The sequence below is a fragment of the Giraffa tippelskirchi genome, chromosome 12 (genome assembly GCF_054371585.1).
Source record: "Giraffa tippelskirchi isolate mGirTip1 chromosome 12, T2T-mGirTip1v1.2.pri, whole genome shotgun sequence".
NCBI lineage: Eukaryota > Metazoa > Chordata > Mammalia > Artiodactyla > Giraffidae > Giraffa > Giraffa tippelskirchi.
The window spans coordinates 35,764,747-35,778,490 of record NC_137286.1 but is presented as its reverse complement, the minus strand read 5'-3'; the positions used below and the strand labels follow the sequence as shown (position 1 = coordinate 35,778,490).

Genomic DNA, 13,744 nt, shown 5'->3' with positions numbered 1-13,744 from the left:
TGGAGAGGAGAAATCTTGGTTTTTATCTTAGTTTGGCATGAAGAGCTCCAGAAATAGATTTTTTATTTTTCTCACATTACTGGCCTTTGTGCCTAAAGGCCCCGAGGGAGCGGAGCTGGAAGGAGTTGCGTGGTTCTTCTGAGTGAGGCTGCACAGGCTGTGAGCTCACGGAGGTGTGCGGGTGGGGCAGGGACCTGGGGCTCCCTGACACGCAGTGACTGATGGAATGGTCCACTTAATGGAAATGCTCGTGTATGCCCCCTGCAGCAATATAAAACCTGGTCAGAAGACCCATAAAACCAGAAACTGAGGAATATTTTTTATTTGTTATTTGCTTTTCACAATCCCTGGTAACAAAAGAAATCATTCTAGTTGGATCTAGCCGATGGGTAGCCTGTTGGTCTCCATATTCTGAGGACAGAAAATGAGCATATCTTGATTTCCAAGCTGTTTCCAGATACAACATAGTGGGGTTGGGTCTTCATAAAACACAAATGCTATGTTCAACCCAGAGGCAAGAGCCACTGGCAATTTCTCTTGTTAAAGGTGCAGCTGTAACCTCTCGGAGCTTTACATATTGTGTAGTTACCACCTCAGGCTAGTTTAAGTGTTTTGAAAACTGAAAAGCATTAACCCAAGGAAGAGACTTCTGTTCTTGGGAGGGATAAACTAACTCTACAAAGTTGAAAGATACTGAATCCAATGATACAATTGACTCATAATTTCCAGCTGTCAAGGGAACAATGGGAAGACAAGAATTACACATTTGTCACTAGCTACAAAATAGAAGTGTTTCTTCCATTTTGCAATGGCCAAAGACCACACTTTTCATACATTTGTATCTCTGTAACCTTTTTCCCTTTGAGCAAAGCAATTCATCTAAATTATGGGTTCATCATCTGCCAAGTTTGTTCCTTTTTTAATGAAATCACTTGACAGTTAATAAACTGAAAGAGAAAGTCTACTCCTTGGGGCTTGCTCTGTTCCAAAGGTTCAGTGTTTTTGAAAATTAAATTTCCTACATGAAAAAAAAACTGTTTCTAAGCTGACAGTCTGGTGTTATAGCATAAAGCAATTTTTCTTTCTTTGGCTATAAAAACTTAATTTATAGGGGTTTGCACATTTAACTACACATGCACTTTACATTGGACACCAGTCAGTTAAATCATCCACAGAAAGTCATCAATCAAAACAATTTATCTAATTTTGGTTCTGTTTATATAAGAAACCATTACTTTCCTTAATATTTAAATGTTTATAGGATGATAATGGTTTTTCTAAAGAAATCAAGACAGAAGATTTGTAAATAGCAGAGTGGCATAGGCTGGGGTTCATATAACCATGGGTACCAGTCCTGGCTCAGCTATGTATAACCCTGGGAAATTACTTAACTACTGCCAGCTTTCCCATCTGTAAAATGGGTATAATAATATTTTGGAGGGCAGTCATGAGAATAAATAAGAAAACATATGCAGAGCACTTAATACAGTTCCTAGAATACAGTCGCTTAACAAATAGCATGTACTGTAATTCCCATTATTGTAGCTTATTCCTGACACTCCAATCCTGGAGAAGAACCTCTCATCATATCTACATAAAATTATTAACTCTCGGTTGGTTAACCAACTCCTGGTACCTGGAAAGCAGGCAGATCAAGAGCTGCGAAGCTGTTGAAGAAACGCAAACTCTGGATGGCCACTTGGACTGTGTTCTGAGTGTAACTCTCCTTGGGACTGGCAGTGCTGGGGTCCGAGATGGTGCCGTGGAAGAGGACGCAGTAGAGCATGTGCAGAACTCCAGCCAGGTCTGTGGCCTGAAGAGCAGCTGTCAGCCCTGTGGGATCCTGGCGATTATCATCAAATATGCTGTACGACCTGACAAAGAAACATTCAACTCTTTAAGAGAAATCTACTTAAAGGATGTTAGCATTTTTACAGGTCAAATGGAACAAGACAAGTAGACCGTTAAAAGCAAACCATGTGAGTTGTGTAGGGAGGTAACAAGAAACCTCAAGGAATGAAGACAGCCCTCCCCCGCCCCGGTGCACTGTGGCCGGCCCTTTTCTCCAGCTGGGAGGCTAGGCTGCTGCGCCAGTGGCAAGGGAGCACTCTGCAGCCAGTGCTGAGGCCGCTATTGCCCCTGGGCCCTTTGCAGTCTGGGCAGCCCCACTGTGTTTAGACTCCAGGTCTGCAGGAACTGGACAGAGTCCATGAGAGCTGCTGAGACCTAGAAGTCAGGAACACCATGGCTTTCTTTCTGGATACACAAGGGGGTCTTCTCAGGGGAAGCAGTTATTAGGAAAGTATGAGGCCTCAAAAACCCAGTAGTGTGCTGGTATACTGTAACAGGAGACACTTCAACTGCTTTTGAAGGCACAGTTCTGTCATCAAGGAGCACTGGCAGGACAGGTTGCAGGGGCCAGACTCCTAAGAACAAGCTGGTGCTGGATTAGCTTTGTACAAACCAGCTTAGCAACAATGGCAGGCAATGCTCTGGATAAGCAAGAAGCAATGGTAGTGGCAAACAATTCCTAAAGTCAATGGGAAGTGTTGTTGTTCAGTCGCCAAGTCGTGCCTGACTCTTTGTGATCCCACAGACTGCAGCACACCAGGCCTCCCTGCCCCTCACCATCTCCTGGAGTTTGCAATGGACATGAAGTCCATTGCATTGGTGAGGGTTTGCTAAATTTATCTCACTCTTGAACTCAGGTATACATGAAGTATCTAGTGACCATGAGCCTACAGTTTAATAAGTAAGTGCGCCTGGCAAGCATTCATTCACTCTTCTTTTCCCCCTAGAAACTACATCCAGGTTTCTCTCCCCTTCTCACAGCCAACATGCTTCAGGTGGGGCGCCCTTCCTATTCACTCTGGCTCAAGGGTGAACAGGTCTAAGGTAAGGGGTACAATTTATTCCTCTGATGGTTCAGCAAGGTTTGGGGATGGCACGTGTCACTGTCAGAGCTAATGGAATGGAGGGAGATTTTTGTGCTGAAATGCCTGGAAAGAAGGCCTCACGGTTTCTCCCCAGGGTTTGAATTGGAGATGGAAGGTCAGTAGCTGCGGCAGCCATGTGTTCTACCCACTGCACAGATGCTCAGGTCCCTCGGTGCTGTTCCAAGTGGGTCAGTCACCTTCCTTCACGGGATAACATGTCTTTACACTTCTGTCACAGGTTGATGCCCTTCCCTACTTTCAACACTAACTCAGGTTCCTCCTGACCTTCCCTTTTCTACTGTTATTGTTCCTTTCAACAGGAATCTAGAAGGGGAGAGAGGCACTGAAGATCTATGCTTATCTCATAAACTTGCCCAGAAGCACAGAAGAGATGCCACTAAGTCATTACAAATTTGAAAGTGCTGGCTGGCAAGTTTCTAGTATCTCATCTGGTTTTCTAATCCATAACTTATTCCTAAAGGGATTATTTTATTCATTCTGATTTGCTAGTTTCATCCGAGTTTCATTCATAACCATAGTAAGCACTTCCTGAATGTGCACTGTTTCTGGTCTTGCTAAGAACGTGGCATGGCACTGACACTTGTTCTCTTCTCAAGAAAGCAGCTCTTATGAGATACTACCATCTCATCTGCACGGCAGGACCTGCTAACTACACTCACACCTTCCACCGTGCCTCATTCCTAGGTCTTCATAGTTGGTGGCGAAGGTATGGTTCTCCTGATTGCACACATGACAAACTGAGACCGTCAGAGATTCAGTGAGATGTTTGAGGTCACAAACATTTGTCAGTGGCAAAGGCAGGGGTACCACCAAAAATTCTGACCCTTTAAAGGTGGTGCTTTGTCCAAACACCAAAACATCTAGGCCAAATAGGAGGTGACCTCTTCTTTTATCTCCATGTCTTCTCTTAAATCAAATCTTGGGATAACTTGAACACTGTTAAACAAATTACATAGATTGTAATGTAATTCTGCATCATCATGGAGGGATACTTTCTGTCTTATAGGACTCAATAAAACAAAAAGTTAAGAAATGTTATTTATTTGCTTAGAGATATATTTGAACCTTAATACAAACTGTTAACTAATGTCAGTTCAGTTTGCCCTTCCTTCCATTATAGCCCTAAGAGTTAGGGGTCAGACCCTGACTCAAGACTGAGTAGAGATTAATCTCTCCAAGTGGAGATTAATGTGCCTGAGTTTATTAAATAGATTCCAAAAAGGAGTCTGTGTTTGTTTAACCAATGCCTGTTAGAACCAATGACAAGTCAGAAGACATTGCTCCCTAAAGTTAATTTCTAATAGGCCTTCAGAAACTTGGAGCTGAGTGACATCATGGCTGGTGACAGGAGTTTTTCTGCAATTTGCTCTGTGATTCAGCATGGTGACCTCCACTTTACTGCCTGTGCTGTTTTTAAACTGATTATCAGCATATTCAAATGCAGATATTCAGGGATATAGCATTATCATTTAGAACACTTTGTAATAGTTAATTTTTGCAAGCGTTTATAAAATAACAAGACTTCACTGCTACTATTTCTTCAAAAGAATAAATTTTTTAAAAAGGCAGCAAGTGAAGATCATAGTTTCTCTCCACCCCTTCCCCACCCCCACCCCCCATTAGGAAAACATTAAACTATAAAACAACATAACTTAGGATCTTTTGCAATATTCTTCTGATGAAATAAAAATGCTGATTCAGAAAAATCAGTTAAATTAGCATTCAAGAACTCAGATGTGGAAATGGTTCAAAATGTATATAATATTGCTTTGTGGAAAGGATGATTCATTTCAAAGTGAGACTACAGAATATACAGAGTGGAAGGGAGAGAGAGGGCTTGTTGACTTCATTTGACTTCCACAGGACAAATGTAGACCTGAAAGGACTTTAGAGAATGTTTACTTTTGATTTAGTCTGAAATACAGATAATTTGTCCATGAACAGGCCACTGGCTCCTGTTGGTCTTAAATGTCAGCTATAATCACTTTAAGCCTAAATGTTTATAATAAAAAAGTAAAAGGCCTTATTCATATCAGGCACAGGTTATAAAGTTTTCTTTTCAAAACACATGGAAGATATGAAAAATCAGATCTGAAATTTTGTATGTTACACCCTAAGAACTTCTCAATTTTACTGGATTTTAAAGTGTTTTTGTTTGGTCTCTAAAATTAGGTATACTCATTTCTGTTCATTAAAAGCTACATTCAATTAGGAAAAACTATAACTGGGCCATCAGTACTCCTGCACAGTTCTTGAAAACCCTACTTTGCCTTAAAGGAGAGTATAGCTAGGCAAAAAAGCAGTAATTTGTGTGGGTATGAATCAAGTGTCATCCATTCCATCTTTGATATTTTAAACCACTATGTATTAAGTCCTATTTGGCCCAAAAAGGCAGCTGTGAGAATTGCAGACACTATAACACCCTCTTTCCCATTTGTTCTTGGCTTGCTGGCTCTCGTATCCCTGGTCCCAGATCTCTGGTTTGGTAACAACCACCCTGACACCCTTCAGTGCTGGTGATCTTCTAGACAGCTCTCTGAGCTTCTGGGATTTGGCCTTTGCTTCCTTCTTTAGATCTAGAATCCCTGAGGCATCTTGTTAGAACCTCCAATTTTAGTCTCTGAACCCAGAACACTCTGCCCAAAGGTTTGCACAGGGCTTCGGGTGGATGGAGTTAAGTCACTGTCCCGCCCAATGACGAATGGGAACTTCACTGTTCCAGGAGAAGTGAATTATTTCTTAGAGACGTATTCCAGCTGTAGGATCTTATGTCCTGGGATAGTCTGAGAAAGCGGACCTGTATCCAGGAATATCATCATTCATCAGACTCTGTGGTGAGCAAAAGGGACATGATTATCTGTCATATACTCTTTGCTTAAAAAGCCAAAGTGCTCATGCTCCAGGAACAATGACCACCTGTGATGCAAAGACAAGGAAGACCAGGCCCTTGCCTTACAGAAGGTTACAGTCTAATAGGAGCCTTTTCATACTATCCCCTATGTCACTCAATATGTTAGCAAATTTGGAAAACTCAGCAGTGGCCACAGAACTGGAAAAGGTCAGTTTTCATTCCAATCCCAAAGAAGGGCAATGCCAAAGACTGCACAAACTACCATACAACTATGCTCATTGCATATGCTAACAAGGTTATGTTCAAAATACTTCAAGCTAGGCTTCAGCAGTATGTGAAGTAAGAACTTCTAGATGTACAAGCTGGGTTTCAGAAAGGCAGAAGAAAGAGAGCAAATTGCTAACATCCTTTGGACCATAGAGAAAGCAAGAGAATTCCAGAAAAACATCTACTTCTGCTTCACTAACTACACAAAAGCCTTTAACTGTGTCGATCACAACAAACTGTGGAAAATTCTTAAAGAGATGGGTACAAGAACATCTTACTTGTCTCCTGTGAAACATGTATGCAGGTCAAGAAGCAACAGTTAGAACCTTATATGGAAGAACTGATTGGTTCAAAATTGGGAAATGAGTACGTCAAGGCTGTATATTGTCACCCTGCTTATTTAACTTATATGCAGAGTACATCATGTGAAATGCCGGGCTGGATGACTCACAAGCTGGAATCAAGATTGCCAGGAGAAATATCAACAAGCTCAAATATACAGATGATACCACTCAAATGGCAGAAAGTGAAGAGGAACTAAAAAGCCTCTTGATGAAGGTGAAAGAGAAGAGTGAAAAAGCTGGCTTAAAATACAACATTCAGAAAACTAAGATCATAGCACCCAGTCCCATCACTTCATAGAAAACAGAAGGGGAAACAATGGAAACTGTGACAGATTTTATTTTCTTGAACTCCAAAATCACTGCAGATGGTGACTGAAGCCATGAAATTAAAAGATGCTTGCTCCTTGGAAGGAAAGCTATGACAAACCTAGACAGCATATTAAAAAGCAAAGACATCACTTTGCTGACAAAGGTTCGTATAGTCAAAGCTATGGTTTTTCCAATAGTCATGTACAGATGTGAGAGTTGGACCATAAAGAAGACTGAGCACCAAAGAAGTGCTGCTTTCGAATTGTGGTGCTTAAGAAGACTCTTGAGAGTCCCTTGGACAGCATGGAGATCAAACCAGTCAATCCTAAAGGAAATCAACCCTGAAAACTCATTGGAAGGACTAATGCTGAAGCTGAAGCTCCAATACTTTGGCCACCTGATGCAACAAGCCCGCTCACTGGAAGAGACCCTGATGCTGGGAAAGATTGAAGGCAAAAGAGTGACAGAGGATAAGATGGTAAGATAGCATCACCGACTCAATGGACATGAATTTAAGCAAATTCTGGGAAAGAGTAGAGGACAAGGAAGCCTGGCATGCAGTAGTCCATGGGGTCTCAAAGAGTTGGACATGACTTAGTGACTGAAGAACAAGTCTAATAAGGGCAGGTATATGCATCAGTTTCCTACCACTGCTGGAATAAATTATCACGAGCTAGTTGTTCAAAGGGCTTCGCAGTGGTAAAGAATCCACCTGCCAATACAGGAGACGCGAGTTCAATTCCTGGGTTGGGAAGATCCCATGGAGTAGGAAATGGCAACCCACTACAGCATTTTTGCCTGGACTATTCTGTGGACAGAGCCTGGTGGGCTACAATCCATGGAGTCACAAAGAGCTGAACAAGACTGAGCAACTGAGCAGGTATGCAAGCAAGCAGCTGTTGAAAAACAACACAAATTTATTTTTATTTCTCTTAAAATTCTGGGGGTCAAAAATCCAAAATAAGCCTCACTAGGCTAACATCAAAGTGTTACCAGAGCTTTGTTCCTTTTGGAGGCTGTAGGAGAGAATTTTTTTCCTTGCTTTTTACAACTTCTAGAGTATAGTGCATTCCTTGGTTTCTGGCCCTTTCTTCCATTTTCAAAGCCAGCAGCACAGCATCTTCAAATCCCTCTCTTAACACTGACTTTTCTGCTTCCTTCTCTCACTTACAAGGATCTGTATGATTACACTGGGCCCACCTGGGTAATCAAGACTACACTCTCTATCTCAAAATATTTAACTTAATCATTTTTGCAAATTCCTTCTGCCATGTGAGATAACACATTTATAGTTTCTGAGGATTAGGATACAGATACCTTTGGCAGAGCTATTATCTACACCCATCCCCAATTTTTTTCCATTGTGGTAAAATACACATAAAGTGTACCATCTTAACTGTTTTTAAATGTACAGTTTAATGGTATTACATACATTCATAATGTTATACAACCATCACTACCAACCATCTCCATAACTCATTCATTAGTAAAACTGAAACTCTATACTCATTAAATAATAACTCTCCATTCCTTCTCCCCCTGGCATGTACCATTCTACCTTGTGTCCATAATTCTGATCTCTATGTATGTAAGATAAGTGGAATCATTATATACTATTTGTCTTTTTGTGACTGGCTTATTTTACTTAGCATAATGTCCTCAAGGTTCATCCACAGTGTGCATATGGTAGAATTTCCTTCCTTTTTAAGGCTGCACAATATTCCATTATATGTATACATCATATTTTATCAATCATCCACTTATGGACACTTGGGTTGCTTCCATTTTAGCTACTGTGAATAATGCTGCTATGAACCTGTATGTATAAATATATCTTCAAAACCCTGTTTTCAATTCTTATGGATATATAAACAGAAGTGGAATTTCTTAATCATATGGTAATTCTACTTTGAATTTTTAAGGAACTGCCATAATATTTTCCACAGCAGCTATACCATTTTACATTCCCACCAATGATGCACAAGGGTTTCAGTTTCTCCACATCCTCACCAAAACTTGGTACTTTTTTTATAGTAGCCATTTCAATGGGTGTGAAGTGATACCTGATCGTAGCTTTGATTTGCATTTCCCTATAAAGATGCTGAGCATTTTTTCATGTGTTTATTGATCAATTTGTACTACTTCTTTGGAGAAATCTCTATTCAAGTTCTTTGCCCATTTTTAAAATGTGGTTATTTTGCTGTTGTTGAGTTTTAGGAGTTTTCCATAGTTCCTGAATATCAGATATCATGTAACTGATATATGACTTGCAAATATTTCCCCCCATTCTCTGGATTGCTTCCTTACTCTATTGATATTCTTTTGATGCACAAACCAAAAAATTTTCATGCAATCCAATTTGTCTACTTTTTCTTTTATTGCCTGTGCCTCTGGTGTCATATCCAAAGAAATCCTTGCTAAACCCAATGTCAGGAAGTTTTTGCCCTGTCTTTTCTTCAAGGTGTTTATCATTCTATGTCTTACATTTAGGTCTCTGATCCATCTTAAATTAAGATGTTAGGTAAGTGCCCAGCTTCATTGTTTTGCTTATGGATATCCAGTTAAAAGACTGTCCTTTTCTGTTCAATGGTCTTGGAACCTTTGTCAAAAATCATTTGACTATACGTGCAAGGGTTTAAGTCTGGGCTCTCTGTCCTATTCCATTGTTATATATGTCTGTATTCATGCCATTACCACACTATTTTGTTACTGTAGCATTGTAGTAAATTTTGAAATCAGGGAGCGTGAGTCCTCCCACTTCGTTGTTCTTTTTCAAAACTGTTTTGGTTATGTGGAGTCCCTTGAGATTCCATACAATTTAAGGATGGGCTTTTCTATTTCTACAAAAGAGAGTCTTTGGGATTTGGATAGAGACTGCAAGTAATCTAGAGACTGCTTTGTGTAGCAACATCTTCACAACATTAAGTTTTGTAATCCATGAACATGGGATGTGTTTCCAATTTATTTCTTCTTTAATTTCTTTTGGTAATGTTTTGTACTTTTCATTGCACAAGTCTTCCATCTTCTTGGTTAATTCCTAAGTATTTTATTCTTTTTGATGCTATTATAAATGGAATTTTCATAATTTCCTTTTCAGTGAATTTTCCTATTCACTGTTATAGAAATGCAACTAATTCTTGTGAGCTTTGTATTGTTGTTTATTGAATTCAATTAGTCTTAACGGGTTTTTGTGTGCGTGGAATCTTTAGGGTTTTCTATCTATAAGATCGTATCATCTACAAACAGCAAATTTGCACTCCTTCCCTTCCAGTTTCCATGCCTTTTATTTCTTTTCCTTACCTAATTGCTTTGGCTCAAACTTCCAGTACTATGTTGAATAGATGTGGCAGAAGTGGGCATCCTTGCCTTATCCTGATGTTAGAGGAAAAGCTTGTATTATGTGGAGATAGTTTATTTCTATTCCTAGTTTGTTGAGTATTGTTTTCTTTTCATGAAAGAGTGTTGAAATTTATCAAATGTTTTTCTGTATAGATTGAGATGACCATGTTACCCCTGCCTTCATTCTGTTAATGTGATCTATTAAATTGATTGATGTTCATATGTGGAATCATTACTGCACTCTAGGAACAAATCCCACTTCATCATGGTGTATAATCCTTTAAACATGCTGCTGAGTTTGGTGTGGTAGCATTCTGTTGAGGATTTTTACATCAGTGTTCAAAAGGAATATCAATCTGGAATTTTCTCTTGTGTCTTTGTCTGGTTTTGGAATCAGGATAATGCTGGCTTCACAGAGTAAGTTATAAAGATCTCTACTCTTCAATTTTTTGGAAAATTTTGAGAAGGACTGGTGCTAGTTCTTTAAATGTTTGGTAAAACCCATCAGTGAAGCCATTAGGTCCAGGATTTTCCTTTGGAGACTTTTGATTACTGATTCAGTCTCCTTACTAGTTACACGTCTATTCAGATTTTCTATTTCTTTGTGATTTCATCTTGGTAGGTATCATGCTTCTAGGAATCGATCCATTTCATCTAGATTATTCAGTTTGCTGGTATACATTGTTAATGGCATTCTCTTATAATCCTTTCTATTTCTGTAAAATTGGTAGTACATACCATTTTCATTCTCCCCATCCCTGTTTTACTGAAATATAACTGACAAAATTATAACATTTACTGTATAAAACATGATGATTTGATATACATATTCATTGTGAAATGATGCCCATCATCAAGTTAAAACATTTATTACCTCATACAGTTATCTTTTTTGGGGTAGAATGCTTAAAATCTACTCTCATAAATTGCAAATATATAATACTGTACCTATAACTATAAAAAAATGCTTTAAGAATTTGAGTGTCACTCTTGTGCAAGAACTATGGTAATCTTTGTGTCATTCTAATTTTGGTCTGTGTGCTGTCAAACAGAGCACCCAATTTTTATTTCTGATTTTAGTAATTTGAGAATTCTCTTTTTTTAGTTCATTTAGCTAAAAGTTTATCAATTCTATTGATCTTTACAAAGAACCAACTTTTGGTTTCACTGATTATCTTCATTGCTATCTTATTCTCTACTTCTCTGATCTATACTATAATTTTAATTTTCTCTTTTCTGCTAGCCTTGGGTTTAGTTTGTTCTTCCTTTTCCAGTTCCTTAAGTTATATAGTTAATTTCTTGATTTGAGATGTTTCTTTAGTGTAAATGTTTACAGCTATATACTTTCCCATTAGCAGTGCTTTTACTGTGTCTTGTGAACTTCAAGATTTTTATTTAATTTTTATTGAAGTATAGTTGATTTATAGTATTATGTAATAAATCAATATCAATTGTATATCAAGTGTACAAGGTAGTGGTTAAAAATTTTTATAGATTATATTCCATTTAAAGCTATTATAAAATATTGGCTGTATCCCCTGTGTTGCACAATATATCCTTGTAGTTTATTTTACATAGTAGTTTGTATGTCTTAATCCCCTATGTCTCTATTGCCCCTCTTCCCTTCCTTCTCTCCACTAGTAATCACAAATTTGTTCTTTATATATGTGAGTCTGTTTCTGTTTTGTTATATTCTTTCATTTGCTTTACTTTTTAGATTCCACATATAAATTCTCCAGGCCAGAATACTGAAGTTGGTAGCCTTTCCCTTCTCCAGGGGCTTCTCCCAACCCAGGGATCGAACCCAGGTGTCCTGCATCAGAGGTGGATTCTTTACCAGCTGAGCCATAAAGGAAGCCCAAGAATACTGGAGTGGGTAGCCTATCCCTTCTCCAGCAGATCTTCCCAACCTAGGAATTGAACTGGGGTCTCCTGCATTGCACACGGGTTCTTTACCAACTGAGCTATCAGGGAAGCCCATATTAGTGGTAATATACAGTATTAGTCTTTCTCAGTGTCACTTATTTCACTAAGCATAATACCTGCCAGGTCTAATCATGTTGTTGGAAATGGCAAATTTCCATTTTTTATGGCTAAGTAGTATTCCATTGTGCATATGTGTAGGTGCGCATGTACCTTTCTTCATTCATCTGTTAAGGAACACTTAGGTTGCTTCCATATCTTGGCTACTGAAAGTAAGGATGCTATAAACACTGGGGTGCATGTATCTTTTCAAATTAGTGTTTTTATTTTCTTTGGATTTACACCCAGGAAAAGAATTACTGGATCATATGGCAGTTATATTGTTAGTTTTTTGAGTAACTTCCATACTGTTCTCCACAGTGGTGACACTGATTTACATTATACCAATAGTGTACAAGGGTTTCCTTTTCTCCGTATTTTTGCCAATATTTGTTATTTGTGGTCTTTTTGATGATAGCCATTTTGACAGGTGTGAGGTGATACCACTTTTAAAAATTTTACTGAAGTATAATTGCTTACAGAAATTACAGTGTTGTAATTTCTGCTGTACAGCAAAGTGACTCAATTATATCTGTATATACATATATGTATATATACATACACACATATATTCTTTTCCATTATGGTTTATCACAGGATATTGCATATAGTTCCCTGTACTATACAGTAGGATATTGTTGTTTATCCATTATATATACTCCCAATCCTTCCCTCCCCGATTCCCTCCATGGAGCAATCACAAATGTGTTCTCTATATCTGTAAGTCTGTTTTTGTTTCATAGGTATATTCATCTGCGTCCCACTCTAAATTCCACATATAAGTGATATCATGTGGTATTTGTTTTTCTATTTCTTACTTACTTTGCTCAGTATGATCATCTCTAGGTCCATCAATGTTGCTGCAAATGTCGTTATTTCATTCTTTTTAATGGCTGAGTAATATTCCAGTGTGTGTGTGTGTGTGTGTGTGTGTGTGTGTGTGTGTGTTTGTGTGTGTGTGTACACACCACATCTTCTTTATCCACTCATCTGTTGATGGACATTTAGGATGTTTCCATGTCTTGTCTATTATAAATAGTGCTGCTATGAATATAGGGGTGCATATATCTTTTCAAATGATAGTTCTATCTGGGTACTGTATATGCCCAGGAATGGGACTGCTAGATCATATGGCAACTCTATTTTTAGTTTTTTTGAGGAACCTTCATACTGTTTTTGTAGTGGCTGTACCAATTTACATTCCCTTCAACAGTGTAAGGGGATTCCCATTTCTCCATATCTTCTCCAGCATTTATTATTTATAGAGTTGGCCATTCTGACTGGTGTGAGGTGGTACCTCACTGCAGTTTTGATTTGTGTTTCTCTAATAATTAGTGATGATGAGCATTCTTTCATGTGCCTATTGGCCATCTGTATGTCTTTAGAGAAATATCTATTTAGGTCTTCTGCCCATTTTTTGATTGGGTTGTCTTTCTGTTATTGAACTGTAGGAGCTGTTTGCATATTTTGGAAATTGAGCCCTTGTTGGTCACATCATTTGCAAATATTTTCTGCCAGTCTGCAGGATGTCTTTTTGTTTTGTTTCATTGCTTCCTTTGCTGTGCAAAAGCTTATAAGTTTGATTAGGTCCCATCTGTCTATTTTTGCTTTAATGAACAAATGCTCATAAAATGCTTTGGGAGACTGACCTAAGA

At 38.6% G+C, this 13,744-nt stretch overlaps 1 protein-coding gene across 30 annotated transcripts in view; it reads right to left on the bottom strand.

The window, feature by feature from the left end:
- The window catches only part of SCAPER (S-phase cyclin A associated protein in the ER), a 407,833-nt gene that overhangs the window by 32,501 nt on the left and 361,588 nt on the right, over positions 1 to 13,744 (bottom strand). For all 30 annotated transcript variants that reach the window (XM_081549564.1, XM_081549573.1, XM_081549582.1 and 27 more), the window contains one exon: positions 1,637 to 1,874. In XM_081549564.1, coding sequence (XP_081405690.1) covers positions 1,637 to 1,874 — 238 coding nt within the window. The remainder of the gene's footprint in view (positions 1 to 1,636; positions 1,875 to 13,744) is intronic.